Source organism: Cyclopterus lumpus, chromosome 22, assembly GCF_009769545.1.
Source record: "Cyclopterus lumpus isolate fCycLum1 chromosome 22, fCycLum1.pri, whole genome shotgun sequence".
NCBI lineage: Eukaryota > Metazoa > Chordata > Actinopteri > Perciformes > Cyclopteridae > Cyclopterus > Cyclopterus lumpus.
The window spans coordinates 4,443,072-4,465,985 of record NC_046987.1 but is presented as its reverse complement, the minus strand read 5'-3'; the positions used below and the strand labels follow the sequence as shown (position 1 = coordinate 4,465,985).

The following is a 22,914-nucleotide window of genomic DNA, read 5'->3' as shown; positions in this document are numbered from 1 at the left end:
TTTTTTCATACACACTGAAGATGCTAATTCAGATTGCTGTGAATCCAGTGACTTGGATAAAAGGCTTGTTACATTCATGCGTGGCAAACTTAGCTTAAAGGAAAGTATCTTGAACATTTTATTAAAGGACAAACCAGTAGAAACTGTCTTTGTAGGGGCAACCACGCCATTGGCTAAGACGGGTGTTTTGGTGATGCTATTTAACACCTTGTGTTCCTTCGCCACAATATGTATTGTACACTCATCAAAATCAAAGATCTCCTAAACACGAGGCCACAGGGCATTTATTGATTCATTTTGTGCAACAATGGACCAAAACATGTCACAATGTTACATTCACTTCGGTGGAATCTCAGTTACAGTGGTGACATGGACCCGCTTTACACCGTGCGTTCATTCGATACAACAGGAATGTGATTTCAAGGCATTTTAAGAGACTGGGACGTCTTGGATACACCAGTGTGGTCCTCTTCTACCTAGAAAGTAATGAGGTACAATATTGGAAAATACATGGCACACTACAAGTAGGCTATGCGTAACAAAGCACCCGTTACACTTGCCAAATGTGCGGCGAACTATTCGTGTACGTCTTTAGACCAACGCGTACCTTCTCTTTCTGCACAAACGGCGGAGTCCATGCCGGGAGAGGATACAAGCACTTTACTCTGACCTGGACTAAAAGTGACAAATTCATTAAGTCAAAAAAGATCAAAGGTCGGCTAGTCGACTGCACACACGTCATGTTTTATCTGCATATTCAATAAAACATCCAAAGTATTTTTCAGACGGACGAATGTGGCCACTCGCTATGTTTGTGTCACCAATAACAAGTTATCTGATGACTCACGTTGCCATGTTTAGTACAGGAAGTTACTAAGAACCTTACAAGATGTCCAGTAATCACATCAAAAGGAGGAACCCTCAGAACCGTTTGATTGTCTTACATGCATTATTTCCCTCGAATGTTGATTTTACCCGGAACTAAATTCAGGTTTCAGCCTTCGTACCACCTTTTGAACCCGCAGTCCATGTTTGTTTCTGGATCATCCAGTAACAGGATCTTTTTTTTTTCAGAGACGTACGTAATACCTGAAGCATCCTTAGAAATGTCGTGTTTAGGCCCATTTTTGTTCTCCCAACGTTCCCGCTGGTCTCGCCGGGAGAACGATGATCAAAAGTGACAGCTTTGTTTTACAGGGTGGGATTACCTGAGTGTGCAATAGTTTGACCGTCGAACAAAAGTCTTTTCTAGCGGTCGGTTTCATGAACGATCGCTCCTCGGTCTCGCCGCAGAAGCCACAAAAAGAAAAAAGCAGCCGTCTGGGAATGGAGAGCGAGAAGGGAGACGATTATCTGGCGGTGGGTGGACTTCCTTTACGAGCAGGGAGGGTCCTCAGACGGGGTCAGCGGGCTGCAGGGGGGCACCGCGCTCAAGGAGCGGAAGCTGAAGATGGAGGGATCGTAGGTATACCTGGGTGGAGGTCGACTGCCTGTCAGATTCTGTGGACAGAAAGAGAGAGAGAGAGAGAGAGACACGAGTGAGCAACAGACCTTCCGACAGTAGGGGTTTGGAAATGCCGTGAATTCAGTTCATGTCAGCGGCCGTGGTGTGACATCATCCGTGATCCATACGGAGCCCCGTCATGGTTTGGCACACACGTGAACCACTGATTATTAGTTTCATGTTAACCATCATAGTGTGAAGTAAGGTTTTATTGACTATCGTTATCCACCAATATTCAGTCAAATATGCAATCGGCACTATATATATATATATAGAGTATTGGGACAAAGTTCAATTATTACCTTATGTTTAAATGTAATGCTCGTTAAAATGTAGTGACTTGAATAAATCCAGTTGTCTGAAGATGTTTTCACAACAACATAGACATTAGAATCTTTTTATTCAATAAAAATACAATCTTTTATTTCCTCATTTGAATTGTTTTTTTATGAAGAAATGAGGAACAAAATCAAAGGATACCATTAAGAATTTCTTATTGTTTATTGAAAATAAATAGACTTGTAGAGCAGCTGATTTAATCCAACAACAAATGGATCTGTATCTGTTAATATGGATCATCAATGATCTGCAATCGGATCAGGGATCTCCAAGTGTTACCCTGATCTGTGACACCGTCCAAACAGTGAGCTTTATGATCCGCTGCCTCACGAGTCAGTGACATTCGTTTGTCTTCTTCGTAGCATACAGTGCATCCAGAAAGTATTCACAGCGCTTCACTTTTTCCACATTTTGTTATGTTACAGCCTTATTCCAAAATTGATTAAATTAATTTTTTTCCTCAACATTCTACAAAACAACCCATAATGACAAAGTGAAAACTGTTTTTTGCTAATCTATTAAAAATAAAGAACGAAAACATAACATGTACATAAGTATTCACAGCCTTTGCTCAATACTTTGTTGAAGCACCTTTGGCAGCAATTACAGCCTCAAGTCTTCTTGGGTATGATTCCACAAGCTCGGCACACCTATTTCTGGGCAGCTTCTCCCATTCTTCTTTGCAGAACCTCTCAAGTTCCATCAGGTTGGATGGGGAGCGTCGGTGCACAGCTATTTTCAGATCTCCAGAGATGTTCAATGGGGTTCAAGTCAGGGCTCTGGCTGGGCCACTCAAGGACATTCACAGAGTTGTCCCGAAGCCAGTCCTTTGTAATCTTGGCTGCTTCAGGTCGTTGTCCTGTTGGAAGATGAACCGTCGCCCCAGTCTGAGGTCCAGAGCGCTCTGGAGCATGTTTTCATCCAGGATGTCTCTGTACATTGCTGCATTCATCTTTCCCTCAATCCAGACTAGTCTCCCAGTTCCTCCTGCTGAAAAACATCCCCACAGCATGATGCTGCCACCACCATGCTTCACTGTAGGGATGGTATTGGCCAGGTGAGGAGCAGTGCCTGGTTTCCTCCAGACATGACGCTTGGCATTCAGGCCAAAGAGTTCAATCTTTGTTTCATCAGACCAGAGAATTTAGTTTCTCATGGTCTGAGAGTCCTTCAGGTGCCTTTTTGCAAACTCCAGGCGAGCTGTCATGTGCTTTTTACTGAGGAGTGGCTTCCGTCTGGCCACTCTACCAAACAGGCCTGATTTGTGGAGTGCTGCAGAGATGGTTGTCCTTCTGGAAGGTTCTCCTCTCTTCATAGAAGAACACTGGAGCTCTGTCGGAGTGACCATCGGGTTCCTGGTCACCTCCCTGACTAAGGCCCTTCTCCCCCGATCGCTCAGTCTGGCTGGGCGTCCAACTCTAGGAAGAGTCCTGGTGGTTCCAAACTTCTTCCATTTCCAGATGATGGAGGTCACTGTGCTCATTGGGACTTTCAATGCTGCAGACATTTTTCTGTACCCTTCTCCAGATCTGTGCCTCGATACAATTCTGTCTCGGAGGTCTACAGATAATTCCTTGGACTTCATGGCTTGGTTTATGCTCTGATATGCACTGTCAACTGTGGTACTTTATATAGACAGGTGTGTGCCTTTCTAAATCATGTCCAATCAACTGAATTTAGCACAAGTGGACTCCAATCAAGTTGTAGAAACATCTCAAGGATGATCAGTGGAAACAAGATGCACCTGAGCTAAATGTTGAGTGTCATGACAAAGGCTGTGAATACTTCTTTCTTTATTTTTAATAGATTTGCAAAAAACAGTTTTCACTTTGTCATTATGGCTTGTTGTGTGTAGAATGTTGAGGAAAATAATGAATTTAATCCATTTTGGATTAAGGCTGTAACATAACAAAATGTGGAAAAAGTGAAGCGCTGTGAATACTTTCCGGATGCACTGTAAATGTGTGGCCGTGTCACGGGGCTGTGAGAAAAGTGAAAACCAAACATGAACATTGTTTCACGGCAACTTGTTCTTTTAACATTTGCACTGCAGGTTCGGTAAGATAAATGGCTTTCCCACTCAGTCATCCCCCTCCTCCGAGCAGAAGCTTGCTTCTCGTGGCTCGACAAGACTTCTGTCTAAAATTAGCAGTTTTTACCCTCCCTCCAGGAAACGGCAGGAAATGACTTTGTTGGATTTGGCAGTGAGGCAGCACTTTCTCCAGTGAAGGTGGGGAGGGGGAGGAGGAGGTAGGGGGAAGCTTGGGACATATAACCATCCTATGTATGGATGGTTATATGGATAGCTGTATATTCTCATAGTCAAACACCTCTCTGAGAAGTGAGACGTCCCTGTAACAGACTGAGTGCCCACTGGTAAAGTACCCAATGTCACCAATGCATATGAAATGAGGCCCCTGTGAACAGTGCATGAGAGGATTCAGGTGTTGCTATGACTTCAGCCAACATCTTGGGGGATTCAGTGCTGTCAACTGAGCCGCAGTAACACAGCAACAATTCCCAGGACCACTTAGTGCTCTTTTATCCACCAATGTTTGTATAAACAAGCAAAAAATGAGAGGAGGGAAAAACAAACTGTGGCCCAAGAACGAGTTACATTAAACTTGATAGATGTGACTATTCGCCATATGGTAGAGATAGTTCCGACTGCGGGGGGGTAGGGGATGAGAGTCGTACATCAGGATGACTCCCTGTCCATGTTAGCGATCCCCACAGAGTCGTCCTGTAGTATGACGGACATTTAGGGCCCAGTGGGGTCAAACAAAGTACAGGTCCAGAAAGTACCTATCACAAGCAGCAGTTAGAAAGATCAGGAAACACATCAGCAGCATCTAATATGTCACGTTAGACAAACGTGCCTTTTGTGAATTTTGCGTTGTGATTGACATTGCACATTTAAAGGAAGTTTCCACACTGCGTTACCAGCACCTCTTTTAAAGGAAGAGTTCAGTTTATTACTTGGCTGGATTACTGCATGGGCACTGGCCCAGGGGGGGGCCCCAAGAGGTCAGAGAAGGAGGTGGAGGCCCTGAACAAGAGCCTCTGTGTGAGGTGATTGGTATAAACATTGCTTGTTGGAAAGGTCAAAGGGATCAATCAGTCAGGCGCCTTGTTGAGAGCTGTGTGGAGGCAATACTGTAGATATGCTCCAAATCTCATATTCAGGACCTTTTTAAAACTCTCTACTGCCCAAACAGAGTCTGATCCAATATTTGTTTGTGTATAAAAATGGAACGGCCGCTTCCGTGGATGGTTTGCTTTCTTATTTCACAAGTGCCTGATGGTATTTTGCATGTTTGTGGTGTGCCTGTGCCAGTAAGCTTTGGTAAGAAGTTGCCTCTCAACATCTCCACCATAGACAAATATGTCTGCTGGGTAGGGTCCATCCACGGCTAATTTGCTTTTTGGCAAGCTAACCGACTTAGATTCATATTTAACACAGATGTATGAGAGTTGTATTAATCTTCTCAATCAAGTCAAAAGTAAGAGGCAAATTTCCCAAAATGTCAGACTATTCAACATCTGTTTGTCCTAACCCTGAGGCCCCAAATGCCTTGACATCACATCCAAGCCATGTAGTTTACTTTAATCAAAAATCAAAGTGGTACGCGGCACATTTTCCTTCAATTTAGTTTTCCCCTCTGCTCTCCGCACCATTTCCCTCACCTCAATCAATCTTCACCTTCCTCCCCGCCCAGTCTTTACGGTGGCTGAAATCAGACGCCATCACTCTTGCCATGTTGCAGCATGGGAAGCTCTCATCACTCTGCCATTTACTCCAACCCCTAGGGGGGGGGGGGGGAGCTCTGTTTTCCTACATTAACCCCCCTCCCCCCCACACTTAATACACACACACACACACAACCACGATCATGGACCATCGACCTCCTCAGCGCCTCTAACAACTCCCATGCTTGAGCGCTTGAATCCAGCCTCAAAGCCGGGGCCCCGTCCAGATCCAGTGTCTCTGTTGGATCCTGGCCAGGAAACCCATGGTGGACAGATAAAAAGTGGGGAAGAGAGAGGGCGGTACGGGAAGGCAGCAGAGAGAGAGAGAGAGAGAGAGAGAGAGGGATGGGGTGGAATCACTGTTTGCTCGGTGTCACCAAGTGTAGAGAGAGTCAACACAAGCCTCCAAATGGCTCGTCAATCCAAAGAACTCGCTGTGTACTCACTTCAAGAAAAAGAAATTAAAAAAAATATCTAGGAACTGGAACCTACCCAGTGCCAACAGACGTCACTGACGGGGAAAACAACACTACCGACTACACCCGGCGAGAACTGAGGATAATGAGCAATATCTCCATGTATCAGCGGAGCTAAACAGATAGCAGCCGGCCAGGCTATAAATGGAAAATGACTTCATCCCTGGAAATACACCACATGGGGAACCGACAGCACTTTACCACCTCCTCCTCCTCCTCCTCCTCCTCAGCTCCGTCTCTCAACGACACTCGCTCATTCTTCCTCAAACACTCTTGCAAAAGATCAGTTTTTACAATTATTGTAGCGCTCATCCGTACTTTGATATGGAGGATTAGAGTAACCTAGATGCTTGTCACACGTTGGTGTGTGTGTGTGTACATAAACAAGTGTGTGACAAGGCTCCACTGACACTAACCCACACAACGTGATAATAACGTCACTTTTCTCACCACACTGCGCATCCTTCTGGAGTACCCAGCTCCGTGCCAAGATGCCCAGGCTCGTCCCCGACGACTCCTCCAACACGCCTCCCCTAAACCACTACAAACAAGAACCAACCCATGCGTGGTTGCAGTGGAGGTTGCGTTTTGGGGGGGGAAAAACATTGATGGGGAGATCAGTCTGGACACAATCTTGGGGAAATATCTTTGTTTACAAAGCTATTTAGGCGGGTTCAATGTGCACTTCTCAGACCAGTAATGGGAGAAGTGGAAAGATCTGCTATTTAAAGGGCCGTTGAGATCAAGAGATCAAACAAACCTGACAAACAAGCAAAAAAAGCCCATACCCTAGGTATCACTGCGGTAAACGGGGTTTAATCCGGCGTTGTTTGCAAAAAACACAAGTAATCTGACGGTGCTATTGGGTTGGTTTCCCCCAGATGTCTCAGGCTCTGTCGCTAGCGGGGCATGGGAACAAGTGCTGTCGCCAGATGCCGTCCCAGCGTGCAGTTGGATGGACATCAAGGTGCTGGCGACGAGACGGGCCGCGCTGTTCACGGGGCCCGGGGAAACCCTGCAACCTTATCACTGCTGATCTGGACCGCCTATTATGGGTCTGCATAAAAGGGAAAAGTGTGTGTATGTGTACGGTCATATTTACACCGCGTGTATGAACAACTCTTCTTTATGGCAGCCAGCAACCAACAACAGGATTTATAAACATACAATTAACTGTCTAAATGTGTCACACTAAAATACTACAAGAGGGTTTGGGTTTTTCTTCACTGTGAGAAACTCACCCGAATCTTTATAGTCCGCGTTTTCCCTCCACAGCTCTTTTTCAGCAGCATTTTCTGTGGAGGACAAGAATGCACAATGACAGCCATGGAAGAAGCATACAACAACAACAACAACAACAACAACAACAACACTTCTTTGTACGTCCATGACGATCCAAAAACGGTGTAAAACCAGCACACTTGTGAACCCCACAAAGCACCACTTGAGCACAACCGTCTGGATAAAGTCATGCTATGTTTATGTGCACGTGAGTGCTGATTCTAACCAATTCTATTACTGAAATTCAACCATTTCACAACCATCACTTCAAGAAATCTTTATATTAAAAACAGCAAAAATAACAAACGTGCTTCGGCAGTCAATTAACATTACATCGGGATGATGGAGGATGTGAGACAGATCCAGCCGTCTCACTGAACTAAACAGTCAGTCAATGGCGCTTATGCAATATCCTGTCTCCCACTCCCAAAAAAACAGAGGGGGAGGAGGGACCACACAATCATTTGAATTGTCTGGAGTTGGGAAAGCAGCTTCTAAAGGGGGAAGGGAGCACGGGAAAGAATGGAAACACAAGACTCCTGCTGTTGTGATGTGGGAGTGAGCTGGCGTGCACATGCCCTCATGCTCACCTCCTGTCAGCTCTTATCTTTTTTCTTTTTTTTAAATGATCAATGAGACAAGCTGCTTGAACACAGATTTAAAATGTTTTAACTTTTGTACTTTGTATTTCATTTATATTTTGTTATTCCTGTATGTGATTAAGTTAAAAAGAAACTGCCGTTCCTCGAATGGCCGCTTGAGGCTGGCTCCACATAGGAAGTCAATCCGACCCCATGTTAAAATGTCCATCTCTAGAGCTCATAAACGTGTTTACAGCCTGGTACTCTCTAGCTAACATCCTCGTTCATAACAACAGACCGTGCTCATCCAGCGTTCGTAGCTATACCAACGAAAAAGAATGCCACCTAATTAGTAGATACCGCAGGAACGCATTTAGAGTGTTGTGCACGTTGTAATCTTGAACGAGGGGAGTATAGAAACGGTGCACAGGTCCAATAACCAGCGACCTTTCAGCCAGGAGACTGCTGTTCGTTCCCCGTTTGGAACGAGAACAGTTGATTTATTAGTCACCCAACTTGCGAGATGTAGTTACTTACGGCCCTTAACTCACTGAAATCTAACGCAGTAGTTTTATCGCCAAACCAAACTCAACAGAGTAGTTTTCTGTAAAGTTCACGGAAGTTCATTTTAAAAATGGAGCATGCGCCTGAAAAATGACACGTGTTGCTGGAATTAGGGAAACGCACGAGATGAGGAGTAACTTCTTCATAAAATATCATTGAATGAGGATACGTTGCTTTTCAGGGTGTACATTTGTATAAAACTCATCAGTTTAAATCTTATATAGCTATAGTATAAATACATATTAAGGAATAAAGTTAGACAATAGAGTTCATGGTTGTCTTGAGTGGGTGCTGTAGCAGGTCTGTTCTAGTGCGTCACCAGGGCCTCAGACCAATGACCCACCTCTGCCCATTCCGACTGCGTGACCGGAGCTTCACAGCGGCTCTTTTAAGGAACCTACAGGGTGACGTCAAGGAGACTACGCAGCCTATGGTTTTGTTCAATCCTAAAAAAATTATTATACTCACTTTAAAAAAGGGCCGTAAATCTGTATTTAAGTGTTTTTGCCACGAATTCCCCGTCATGTTAGTTGTTTTCATTCTGTTTGCTGGTTTAATTTCAGACCCGGACGTTCACACCTGATCATCCATTCCCTTCACCTGGTTCTCACGCACATCTCACCTGCAGCCCATCCCTTCATTAGTCTGTCAGGATTTAGGTCCCCTCACTTGCACTTGTCCTCTGCCAGATTGTTTTGTGTTTTCGTGCCAAGCGCTCCAGCGTTACCTTAGTCTATATTCCTGATCTGCCTGTTCTGACCCTGCCTGCCTGCCTTGACCTCCGATTCTCTGCCTGACCCTTTTTGGACTTGTTTGCCTCACGGACTGATCTCCCGGTTTTGACTCTGCCTGTACCAAGTAAAGACGATCATCTTTGTTACCCCTCTCTCTCTCAGAGTCGTGCTTTTGGGTTCCAGTTTGTTACACCATTACAGTTTTAAGCTGATTTACTACGAACAACGAGTCGACACCAATATCTCAATGATCGGGTTATAATATTGTCTTTGCTTTTCATCCCACATGTGCACCACTCTGACGGCAGCACAATCATTCTATTCACCCCTACACTACCCTCCTCTTAAACTGTGCACACACACACACACACACACACACACACACACACACACACACACACACACACACACACACACACACACACACACACACACACACACACACACACACACACACACACACACACACACACACACACACACACACACACACACACACACACACACGGCCAACAGGTTGTGACTTGACAACTAGCAACTTGTTTTGGTTATTCATCAGAAATACAAAGAGTAAGTTATCTTTGTGATTGCTTTAGGGGGATTGATTTAAACATTTAGTCTCGGTGACGGTTGACCACATTTCTTCTGTTGTTTCAAGGATTTATTTAAAGAATTTAAATGGCCTTATTGTGTATGAATCCTGCTTCACAAATAAAGCTGTGGCTTACTTTATCTGGGCTAATCCCTGGTGAGCGCTATATAGCATAACCACTGTTTAAAGCTTATCACTTTGTTTATTGTTTTTTTAAATCTACGCTTCTAAATGCATTACTACACAACAGTAATCTTAGTTAAAAAAAACTGAGCATGATGTTCAATATAAGAGATTATCCCATTGCAAGAAAGTTTGATCATTTTCAAACTGTAACAAATAAACAGAATTTTTTTTCCATTTAGTCTGTATTTTTAAATAATGCACGTTATGCTTGGGAACTGGCTGGAAGTATGGTAAACTAGCACATTGGCCACCGCATGTAAACTGTCAGCTATGAGCAACAGGTGTGTATTGTTATATTTTGTACCTTTTAGGTTTGACCTTTTAACCCTGCTTTTAAGAGAATGATTAGACGGATAAATAAATGTATGACTCGAGGCTGGTTTATAGTTGGTTTATAGGACCCATCACAGCTGCTGCGGGGTGGAACTCGTTTCTGGGAAGAAGCACGTCTGTCTGAGCTAGTGTTGGTCACACCGAGGACTGGGAGCCTTGCTTGCTGATCAATGAAGCTCAAGCGGAAGTTCAGTAAGGAAGACACTCTTTACACTCTTGTTCATTCATAGTCCGTCTCTAAGTCTCACAGCGATTACTCACTGTGAGCTAAACACTCGACAGTACCAAGACCAAGACTGTTTGCTGTCCTGACTCCTCAGTGGAACCACTGACATCAGGACAGCAGAAAGTCTCTACATCTTCCACCGGAAACTAAAAACACATCTTTTCTTGAATAAAAACAGATTAGCACTTCAGTGGCACTTGAATGGCTCTAACTTCTGGTATTTGTATTACTTATGGTGTTTTTGTAGTTTGGCTTTCTTGGAGAAACGTTACTTTCTTGATTCTTGTTGTTGAATGCACTTATTGTAAGTCGCCTCGGATAAAAGCGTCAGCTAAATGGATACGTGTACGATGAATGAACCAATCAGTTTCTGTAAGCCAATCACAGCAATGTTTTTAAAATATGTCCGAGGCGAACTGGCGTTGGCTCGCCGCTCGCTGTTTCGAAGACGCGACCAAGAGGCATCGCCATCAGACCGATGCGTTAGGCTAATTATCTGTCCGACCTGTCGGGGAGCTTGCAGCCAATGAGAGCGCAAGGCATGTCAAAAAATGTCATTCTCTCCTAATACAAAAGACTTCTCATATGAGGTTCCAAAAGGATTTTTTTCAATCCTAGAGAGCAGTCTCGCACGACTCTACGTTCCATATAACACCGAATTCCACTGAGTTTGACACCTTTTTAAATGAGTTTTTTCCCCTTATGAAGTCAGCTTCGATTCTCAGGTTTGAAACTCCAGAACAACATATGAGAAAGAAATGACGCGGTCAACGTGTAGAAGTTGAGGCAGACTTTGTGGCTGGAAATGGTCCAGCTAAAGGGTTAATGGTGAGACTGGAGCTGAGTCTGCTAGCTACCTCTGTAGGCCCCCTATTGTATTCCCTGCAGCACCTCCCATTCCACTTGACTGAGTGTGCACACTCTCACACATACAGACACACTTGCACTGTGGAAACACGCACGCACACACGTACACACACGGATACAGCAACGAACTCTCAGACAGGAGGATGCACACAAAAAGACTGGATGATACACGCGTACCCCAGCCTTTCTCACTCACTCACTCACTCACTCACTCACTCACTCACTCACTCACTCACTCACTCACTCACTCACTCACTCACTCACTCACTCACGCACACACACTCTCTTCCTCTTTTTTTGTTTCTCTACACCCCTCTCATTGCTGCCCGCTGTCCCTCATCATCTGTTCTTTCCCTCTAAAAACCCCATGGACATATGGACCCCTGAACCTGCAGTTTCTATCTCTGCAAAAAAAAACACACACACACGCTTTCCCATCCATTGGTAAGGGGCAACAAGTCTATTGGATTTTAATGATTAGTGGACCAGCTTCTCCATGACTCATTAGTGGCCGTCGTTTTTCTGTTGTGTATTTAATCCTCTCCTTCTGCCTCCACCCCTTCATCGTTTCCCCTCGCTTGCCAGCCTTTGTGAGAAATCGAGGGTGGACATCTGCCGTCCGTGCCTCCATCTCCTTCATCCCTCTCCAGCCAGACCACCGTGGCGGTGCGCGTCCGGCTATCGAAAGGAAGACTTTGTTCTTGCCGTGCACGTGTGTGTGTGTGTGTGTGTGTGTGTGTGTGTGTGTCGCGGGGGGTAGGGTAGGGTAGCCGGTTAGTAGTATTAGTAGTGCATCATTGTATTGTTGGGGCCCAATACTCAGCCCGACATTAGCTATTAGTGGCGGGCAAGGGGGGATAGACATCCTGCTACAGTTAAATATCAAATCACATGAAAAAATTGGATTCATAATGCTAAGAAAAATACTTGTATAACTAACAGTGAAATGTTGTTTCTTAAAAAGGAACCGGCATCCTGTGCATGCTTTCAAGAATTTGGGGACAGAAAATGAATTTGACTAAAAAGAGGATAATGGATCATATGGTGTAACAGACGAAACTACAAATTGAGCTAGGTGACTTTATTTTGTACCCTGGTTACGGAGAATTACTCACTCACTTCCCTCTGAGGGAGAGACGAATCACTATGTTTAAATTATTTTTATTAGGTTAGTAATATTATGTAATAATTTGACTGCAGATTAAATGTCTTAAGCCAAGCTAGCAGCCCTGACACTACAATGTGCGTTACAGCCCTGGTCTAGAGAGTTAGATGAAACAAACAGCTTAGTGATTATTTGCTTGGGCCCTTCACAATAAGGCAGAAAATAATTTAAAACATCGTGCGGAGAATAATTGTCTAAAAGTGCTCAGTGCTCAAAGATATCTTGCAACGCTGATATTTTGGCAAATGAAAAAACAAAAAAGAAGTTAAGAGGTATCTAACCACAGCTTGGACTACTAACCTGTTGCATTTTCTCCAGATCCAGACTCGGCCTCCCCGGCTCTCTGCCGTAACTGTGCCGATACTTCCTATAAGGTGCTGACTGGTCAAAGTGGGTCAAAATGATGGGACGCGCCACCGGCTGCACCACCTGCAGCTGAAAGCGCATGGGGGGTGGCTTGAGGCTGCGCGGCGGACTGGAGCTGAAGAGTACGGGGCTCGGGGAGGCGGCCAGGCAGGCGCCCGGCTCGACCAGTGGCCTGGCGGAGGCAGCCGGTGACGCGCAGCCAAAGAGGTCCCGCACCTCCTCGTCGCTGGAGGCGCTGCTGTGGTGGTCGCCGTGGCGCTGGGGAAGTGCCGACACCCACTTCCGGTTGTCGCCACGGCTGATCCGCTCGAGCTCCTCCTCCTCCGAGGAGTGGCGATCCAGATTGGCGTCTAAGAGGAGGCGAAGGCGTCGTAACCGAGCTGGGGAGAGGGGGCTCTGGTTGTGCTGCTGGCTGGTGGCCAAAGGTGTGAGGGCACAGCTTCTCCGCCTCTCTGGAGGGTTCGACCAACAGGGAAATGTCAAAGGGGAAGGTGTGGACGTGGTTGCAAAAGAACGCAAATCCCATATTTAAACTGTTGACTTGAAACGTCTAATTATAATGTGCAAGAATCAATAAGCGCTGGGGAGGCTCATCGTCTATTTACAGTGAAAAAATGTTTTGCTTTGACAGAGGGCGCCTACCTCTGTCAATCTGGGCAAGCTCCTGGTTCTCCCCCTCTGAGTCGTCACTCTCCCCTCCCTCTCCACTGCCATGGTAAGAAATCTGGGAGAAAAAAAGAAAAAAGGATTGAGCTCATACTGTAGGTCAAATATGCCATATGGTAACGCCTCAAAGACTTGAACACTTGTTGTATAAGTTAATTCGGGAAAAAAAGACATCCATCATTTCTCTCCAGTTAAAATTTGCGCTGATTAACTGTGTTCTGCAGCTGCCCTACATACTGTATAGATGCTTTAAGTGACAATAAGACTGGATGAGTTGAGTCACAGTTCTGTCTAAGTCCAATCTACTTTCTTCCCCCCTACAGCGTGTCTCTTTGAAATCAAATAGACCAACACAGATACCCTGCAGACCGCGGCGCGAAGAGTTAAGTAATTACCACTCAGAGGCCGCGCTGAGCAGCTGCCATCTGTGCTTGTGTGTGCGCGCGTGCTTACACACATGCATCCACACAAGCATCGTGTCGTCCCTTCTACTCTCGGATGCACACACACACACACACATACACACACACACACACACTCTTCCTTTCTTCCCGAAAGAGGGAAAAGGGAGAAAGTAGCTAGGGCCTTAGAGCCCAATAAGGAAAAACTGTATGCATGGCAAGTGTGAATTCCAGTGTATAATTTCACAGATCAAAAGGCTACATCGCATAAAATACATTTCTGTACTTACAAATGTTTTAAAACAAAAACATTTCCTGTCATCACAAACATCACTGCAGCTCAAATATGTAGTTTCCTAAAATTCCTTTGACATTCTGGCATTTTTCCCCCATCATGAATATGTAGTTTAATGTAGATAATCAGCATAGAATGTAGGATTTATGAGATATAAATAGACATGTCATGGCACTCTGAATAGATCAGAATAGACACCAAAGAACGCTAAACAAAGGTAAAACACTGCAAAAAGTCCCAGTTCCCATAAAGTTTCGTGGTCCAGTACATGTTAAGGTAAAAAACAGCACATTAAGTGCATAGCCTGAGAATTTCAAGGTAAGAAGTTTAAGATATTTTCGATAAGGCCTTAGTGCAGCCTTCTTGCCTTTTGAGGGTACAAGAGCTGTGGGACAGATTCTCAATGAACAATTCCAGAGCCAGCGTTCAAGACAACAGAAAAAAAGAAAGAAATAGCAAGCGGTGGCTCGCGAGGAGTCTCGAGCTAGAGTCACTTCATGAAATCTGTCGGAAAATTACACCGAGCAATAACTGTGGGAAGGAAATGTATTTTGGCAAGCGGCTGTCTCTGGGCTTTAGCTCCACCGTGCACTCCAGTGAATCACTGTTGGGCAGCATCCATGAAACGGCTGAAATCCTGTTGAAAGTTACTGCTGCGGGACGCTAAGAATGAAGTGGTGGTTCATAAACCTCATGTCCCGTTCACGAGTTTAGTCTGAGACATTTAATTCATCGGGATCATCACTCAATTTCCCGACATGTTTTACGTTTGAAACGCTAGAATAAGCAGCTTGGATTTCTCCGAGTGCCTCTCAGCCATCAGTGTCTGTGCAGACTTAAGCTGACAGCCTTCCTCACCCCTTAGGGGCCGTCTCAGTGGTTGTCGATGGATCAGAGAACAGACATGTAGCACGCGTGTCGCTCACTTGTGCAAGACTTTTAATGAGTTATCGCAATATGATGTCATCACCGGGTGTCTCAGTTATAGGCCTGGACATTGAACAAGTACTTAAGTACTTGTAAGTAGTAAGTAGTGGTAGTGGTAGCGACCTGTCAATCACCTTGTAACCCCACCCTAAAGCATACTCTGCTTTATGGTCTATTTGACTCTAAATTGACCATAATTTACTATATGAATATCACGCTGTATTGAAGAAAACTAGAAACTAGAGATTGAGACCATAAACTCATGTTTACAATGTTTACTGAGGGAGTCATTTTCTCATAGACTTCAATCAAACTTATTTTAACACAGCTTTCCCCAGGAGATTTACTCAACATTCACACTGGACAACTTTTCAGATCAGTGATTAATAACTTTGTTCCAAATATCGCCCAAACCAAATAGGTTAAGTCTGTTTACTTTCTTTCTTTTTTTGTGTTAATGTGTTAATATTTATAATGCTTGCTATGTTTTATATATAAGATATTGTTTATATTGTTTGCTTCAATGATTTGTACATTTGCCCCCCGATGACCATTTGACACTTCCTCATTGGCTTTCCTCTTCAGAACCGTGCCACCAGCTCCCCATACTGTTTAAGACCCTCAGTCAAGTTTGGGGTTTTATTTTACAGGGAAAACTTGGGAATTTTCAATGATTTCTCATCATCTGATTTTCGAATGTGAATTGTTCTTATGAATAGCATCTTAACTGTTAGGCACTAGGCAGTGTAAAAAAACATTGCGTGTGTTTTTTCAGTCTATGGTTTTTGCTTTGGCATAGCTAGCTACAATATACTACACTGGCGTTGAGTTTATGGTTGGACATTGTGCTCCCAAAAGACAAAAGAACAGTAGCTACTATATCGCCATCATTCTAGCACAAAAATATGCTGTTAAATGGATGTTCTGAAATACATTAAATGCACTATTGAAGAGTACCTAGACCTGTACCTAGCAGCTGCACTGACACACAATCACAAGTTGAACTAGTTTAGCAGCTGGATGTAAAATACCTTTATGTATTAGATGACAATCTATGTATATAACTTCTTCATAGGACAAAGATGTGTTAATTACGTTTCTTGTCACTTCCAGTTGTTCATTTTATTTTTGTGTTAACTCTTGCACCACTCCATCCTGGATGGGCTGCCTCACACTAAGCATGGATACAGCCTTTCCAGAGGTTTTCCCACAGCGCTCACTGTAGTAAACTGGCTCCTCACCAGACTGAAGCAGAACATAATGCAACAGACCCACATGTACTCTGAGAGATGAGGAACCGCGTGCAAAGGAAGGGTGCACACAACGTAAACACCAGGGGGCACAAACACGTCCCGATCAAATGTTCAATCGGGACCACCCACAGTCGCACCCTCACCCGTGCGCTTTGACTCATTAGCCTCACATTCACAATGTTAACAAACTGGGGAGCCAAAGACATGTGAATATGGCATTTGAAAAGCTAAATGCACCTCTCTTCTGCTGTCACATTAGTGTACTAGTAAACTTTGCATTACAAATATTCAAATAGTGTATGAGGTGAGGATGTGGACTGCTACCAGCCATGAGAGCCATGAGAACATTGGCCTGCGGGACAAAAAAAAAACAAAAAACTGCACCAAACAAGCTTTGGAGAAGCTCTTTCCATCTTTTTCCTCCCACTTTGGCCACAATGTTTTGCAGTACTGAAGAATTCCATTTCGAGGTCCGAGACCTGACCAAAGGGTTTATAATCTTTGAAATTGATATGCTTACGTATGATGCAATGCAATCCAATGCAGTCCAATTCTAAACATAATTGCAAACTGGATGCATGCATTAGAGCAAATCGACTGCGATACGATTTGCTTAGAGAAAATATATAAATATATAGCCTATTAGTGAGAGCGAGATAAAAATGTTAGATTTCCTCCAATGTGTAACGTCCAGACTGCGTTGATAATTGTTTCTGGAGAAAATGAAACAGACAAATAATCAAATCGTCAAAATCTTATTTTTAATTCACATTATATTTAACACACACGAGAGTCTTACACCATTAAGGCGATAATTACAGACTGCTATCATTAACAGAACTGAGGCACATGAGCAAACCGAGACTGTGTTTACATGCCCGCAAAGGCTAAGACAAAGAGTTTGTGTGTCAAGAACATCTGAATGAAATCCTTGTCAGTCCCTTGCATCACTGAGCAGCTTGCTAAGCTGGATCAATGGCAATGTCACAGCGTACGCACACATATCAGCTTTGCACTGTCCTTCCGCACTGACATGGACACTGTCTCACATCACCCCCCCCCCCCCCCGTCTCATGAAAACACACCACACAGGGTCCGAGGTGGTTCATTTGCTCTTTCCCTCACAGTCGAGAGGATCTTCCTCATTGTACAGTATAAGTAGTCTTGATTAGTGTAAGCTCCTAGGATAGGTACTGTAACAGGGCCTGTGAGACCTGAGACTCTTTTCACTTCGTCATGGTAGGGTGCACGCGGCCGCATGCAGAATACTCCACATGTTGACTAATGCACGTAAATGTGGAACCAACGTTCTGCGATGGAAACTTTTAGCGATGGAGAGGGAGACCGAGAGAGAGAGAGAGAGAGAGAGACACCTGTGTAGAAGACAAGGACGCGGTGTGTCGCCGTTGCTCCATCGCTGCAGGGCATGTACATGGAAATACATCGAACATGCTAACGCATCACCCAGATGTAAAAGGAGGTAAAAGGTAGAGCGCATTTTAGTATTTTACTAGTTCACAACGTGAAAGATGCCTTTTCCGGTTTTACAGCATATCAGGACCTTTTGGGAAAGTGTTTTTTCTGTAAAAAAGAAAGAAAAAGATGGCAGTATCGAAAATAATTCTGCGACTTCAACAAATCCTCAAAAACTACATCACCCAGAACCAGAATTCTACTTTACGAAAATGTGGACGGAAACAGGGTTCACACCAGGACCATCAATGTTTCCTGAGGGCGTACACTTGAAGTACTGTGCTAAACACAGTTGCAAAATGACAAGGGCTAACGCAACTGATCCCTAAATTCACTGTTTGTATTGTCTCGTGGTTGCACGTCATGGAACTGACCGGCAGAACACTTTTAGAGATAACCCAGTCACTGAATTTGGCCGCCGATACAGATCGCCGATGAGCCACTTTGTTTTGTTATAGCAGCTCGAGACAATTATTTATTCAGAAACGTAGTTATCTTCGGTTATTTGCATTAACCCTCTGGGGTCTAAGGTCTTTTTTCTCGATTTTACATAATTTCTTAAATTCACCTTTTAAATTCACTTGCATTTGATAGATACCCATGTGTTGTACATCACAAATTGCAGAACAATCTCAGCTATCTATATAATGAAGCACCATTGTCTTTAAAAAAAAATGGGACTGAGAAATGACTTCATACTACAGATCAAGCATCATGGGATGTATGCAAATAACAAATTAACATTACAACCATTTTGTTTTCAATCAAAATATTTACTATATATTCAAGTCTGTTTTTCAAGAACAGTTTTCCAAACAAGAACAAAAGATGTCATATATATGAAAACAAACTTTACTAACTGAAAACTGCAGTGTTTTTCCAAAGCGTAAGGTGGGTAGGTCCTTAGTGATTTTCTGTGTGAATATAACCTTTGCGTAAACATTGAAAAACGCACCGACAGATGATTTTGGAAATTATTATAAGCTTCTAAGAGCTAGGTAAAGTTGAAGTTAAACAGGTTCTCTCTATTGTCTTTTATACATCGCAGTGAAAACATCCCATTCAAACAACTGGATGTATTCAAGTTTCTATCATGACAACGTTGATCCTTTAAGTTTCCTTCGCTCAAAGTTGATTGGCTGGCTGGTGCTGGCTGACTCAATCCACTATATTGTGTAAATGTAGGTTCAGTAGCCTCCCAAACCAGGTGGCAACTTACAAAGAAAGTCAATTGTCAAAAAAACATTAAAATAAATAATCACAACCATTGCTGTTTACAGAGGGAATTCCTCGTAAAAAAGTCTGAGTATCAGTTTCGGAGTAACAATGATCAGCTTGAAGAAATCTTCAAGCATCAGACTGTAAGCAACAGTGCCTAGTCACCACTCACAGTTAACTCTCCCCATCATGCAAACTAACACCAACACCAACACCAACACCAACACACACACACACACACACACACACACACACACACACACACACACACACACACACACACACACACACAAAAGCAGACAACGGGGATGGCACGCTTTCCCCCGCATCCTCCAGCCGAGGCCTTTGAACCGGTGCACTTTTGCACAAAATGGCTGCCATATGACATTGTTGCAGACGGAGCAAGTTGGTGACCCATGCAGGATACAATTCAACCCCTCCACTCACCAAAAGAGAGGCATTATGCAAATCCAGTAAGCAGCAACAATTGCAGCACACGCAGATTTTGTTGTGGGGAAATTGGAAGGGCAAAGACCGACCATGTCGGGACAATCGCAGCCACGACAATGAAGGTATTCTAGTGTTTGCAGGCCGATACGCCTAAATAAGCTTACCTCGCTAACATCACACGTACACACACACACACACACGCACACACACACACAACTATTTCCAGCTTTCTCTTTGTAGATGAAGAACCTGGGCTAATTTCGCAAGTATCTTCTCTTCACTCACACACACAGACAAGAGAAGAGAAGTCTGGAAAATGAGCGTAGAGTGATTTACACTGTGCACTACAGTGTCAACAGAGTCAATGAGTGAATGATCTGTGAGTGGGAGAGTTTGTTGACGCGCCACATGTTTGCTGGTGTGTTTGGTAGAACCGTGGATCTCCAAGGGGGAGGTTTTTTTCCGTCTCGTAAAACATCTGGCTCGGTCCTGTAAGGCATGCCAATGAATGGGTCGAGGTGCTTGGAAGCAGAACAAACACAAACAAACAAACAAAAACAACAACAACCTCCAAACAACACATGCTTTAAACATAAAGGACCCACAGGCTGGCAATTTACAACAGAGAAGCTGTACAGTCTACTATATGTCTCATGGTGTGTGTGTGTGTGTGTGTGTGTGTGTGTGTGTGTGTGTGTGTGTGTGTGTGTGTGTGTGTGTGTGTGTGTGTGTGTGCGCGTGAAAGGGAAAGTGTGAAAGGGAAAGTGTTAATGAACTCACACACACCCCCATCGGGCATAGGTCACGCAGGCTGTGAACTCATTTAAGCTGCGTAGTGAAACAGGCACACAAAGTCAACGGAGTCACAAGATAAAAAAGAAAAAAGTAAAAGCCACGCTGTCCACAGACAAGCTGGTGTGTGTGTGTGACCGCAGCTGTACTCGTGTAGGCCCCGCGGTGTAACTTACTGACAGCTACAGCCGGCGCTTTGAGGACGTCGCACTACAAGCCGACGGCGTTGCAATAGCAGGCGGCTCTCGCGTCAACACTTACCTTCAGCTGGAAAGGATGTATCTCGTTGAGCGAGTGTCTTCTTAGCTTCTTCGTCAGCGTCTTTAGCATTTTTTCTTCTTCTTCTTCTCCTCCCCCCCTCCTTCTGAGTAGCTTATGGCTTTATCCCTTACAATTACGCCGTAGTACTGTTACCGTGACGGCTACTACGACTTCATTAGCTAACGTGAGCGACGTAACGCGTTTAAAAAGAAGGCACACGGGACTATTACTTGACTGCTAAACCGCCAACCACACATACAAAAATAAAACAAATACTACAAATACTGAATAAAACAACAACGGCGCGAGCAGCCGCAACAGTCTTCGCTCCAAGTAAGTTCGCTAGTGTCGAAAGAAGGACACGCCGGCATTCGTTATACTGCGTAGATGTGGCTTGTTTTCAACGGCTGCGCGTAGAAAACTTGTTATTTTCGAGTTCATTAGAGTCGCCGTTGTTGTGGAAAGTATTTTCTCTCTCTCTCTCTCTCTCTCTCTCTCTCTCTCTCTCTCTCTCTCTCTCTCTCTCTCTCTCTCTCTCTCTCTCTCTCTCTCTCTCTCTCTCTCTCTCTCTCCCCGGTTCCTCGGGCTGCTCTGAAAGATGCCTCACTCACCGGAGCCCCGGCTTACTTCCGTAGCTTAATTCAAAGCTCTTTTGGGGAAAAAGAATGATTAAAAAAAAATATATAATAATAATTTCAACTTGTTGGCATTCAGACACGCACGCACGCACACTCTCACACGCGTACACGCGACAAATTGCACGCCACCTGCGCGAACAACACGGAGTTGCTCCTCCAGCTTGAGCGGAGACGCTTGCTGATTGGCTGCGCTTCCGTGTGACGTCACAGTTCTCCCCGGAGGAGGATGGCTGAGAGTTAAAGCCACATTGGCTCGAGCGTTTGCTTCCTCTTTTCGGATCGGGATAATCACTCCCAAAAACAATAACAGCATGTCCGTCTGCAGCGGACACAAATGTGCGTGATTTGATAAAACAGCCCCCGCTTTTGATCAAGTGAAATGGCAGCCATTATAACCTTAACTAATGATATCATCTGTCAAAGTGGTAGAAGTTGCTGTGTTGCCTTATCCCTATTTTTATTGAGGACTATTTTAATCCAATTAAATGGCCAATCAACTCTTCACAACAGATATATATATATATATATATATATATATATATATATATATATATATATATATATATATATAGACTTGCCATGTAATGAAAAGCAGAGGTGTAATTAATACCATCATATAGGCGATATTGATAACTTTAGAAATATTCTGCTTGTGTTTTTTTATTAGGTGGCATTGCTTTCCAATGCTTTCCATAATTCCATTCAGGGACACTTTAATGAAATAGAGCCATTGTTAATTAGTTTATTAGTTCCACCTGGGCCTTTTCTCAAAGTCAAAAGACTTTCTACAGCATGAACTATTCAACCATGTTCAATAAAAGCAAGGAGTCGATTAGTACGGACTTTCTTTAGAAGGAAATACATGTCAGACCTGACTTTTGGCATGGTGAAAGGCGGTCATGTTATCCAATCTATTTACTTTCTCCTGGGATATAGATATCAAACTGTAATTGACTCAGCGGTGAAAAAGCTTCCATACATACAAGTATATGTGTGGAATAAGCATGTTACTTTTAGATTAGGTAAGTAAAAGGGTCCCTACTAAATTGTAGTACAAATGTAAATTTGCATGGAATTGAAAAAAAAAGTACCTTATGTTTGCATGTGTTAACTTTCCACCACTTCAATTCATCATGACAAGCTTGTCATATAAACTGAACATAAAGAATGTAAGTCATAATAATTGGACTGATCGGAAGGACTTTTCTTATTTAAAACAAGTTGTTGTAAATAGATTGATACTATTCTCGTTCTACTATTGTGGCACATTTTCATTTTCTGTCACACCAAGCTAAGTCTTACATAAAGATTACTATTATATCTCAATATTTCTTCTTTTCTTATCAATAGAATAATGTCCATCATGTCCATTCTGGAGGCCAGCAACAACCAGACCCTCTCATGAAACTAGAGAGAGAGACAGACAGACAGAGGGAGATGTGAAGAAGGAGAGCATGTCAGGTATAATTGGTGTAAGTGGGGCATCCAGTTTCAATGATGTCATTCTTTGCAAACACTGTCTGTCTAGTATAAGATGTTGCATGCATATCCTGCACTGTAGCTGCGTTTGTTGTCT

General features: G+C 43.7%; 1 protein-coding gene across 3 annotated transcripts; it reads right to left on the bottom strand.

Annotated features, from left to right (window-relative positions):
- Nucleotides 1-259: 259 nt before the first annotated feature.
- Nucleotides 260-21,522, bottom strand: si:dkey-16j16.4. Of its 3 annotated transcripts, XR_004608909.1 has the most exons (7): nt 20,701-21,492; nt 13,607-13,688; nt 12,899-13,416; nt 7,311-7,364; nt 6,858-7,126; nt 6,520-6,610; nt 1,396-1,500 (listed from the first exon to the last, which is right to left on the bottom strand). XR_004608909.1 is itself a non-coding variant. In XM_034525277.1 (5 exons), exons 1-5 carry the CDS (start codon nt 20,767-20,769, stop codon nt 1,375-1,377), a joined length of 849 nt encoding a protein of 282 aa, XP_034381168.1. In that variant the 5' UTR covers nt 20,770-21,522; the 3' UTR covers nt 260-1,374. The 3 variants fall into 3 exon arrangements, 1 of the variants encoding a protein (XP_034381168.1); XR_004608908.1 differs by having other exon boundaries at nt 6,520-7,126; XM_034525277.1 differs by lacking the exons at nt 6,520-6,610; nt 6,858-7,126 and having other exon boundaries at nt 260-1,500; nt 20,701-21,522.
- Nucleotides 21,523-22,914: the final 1,392 nt, after the last annotated feature.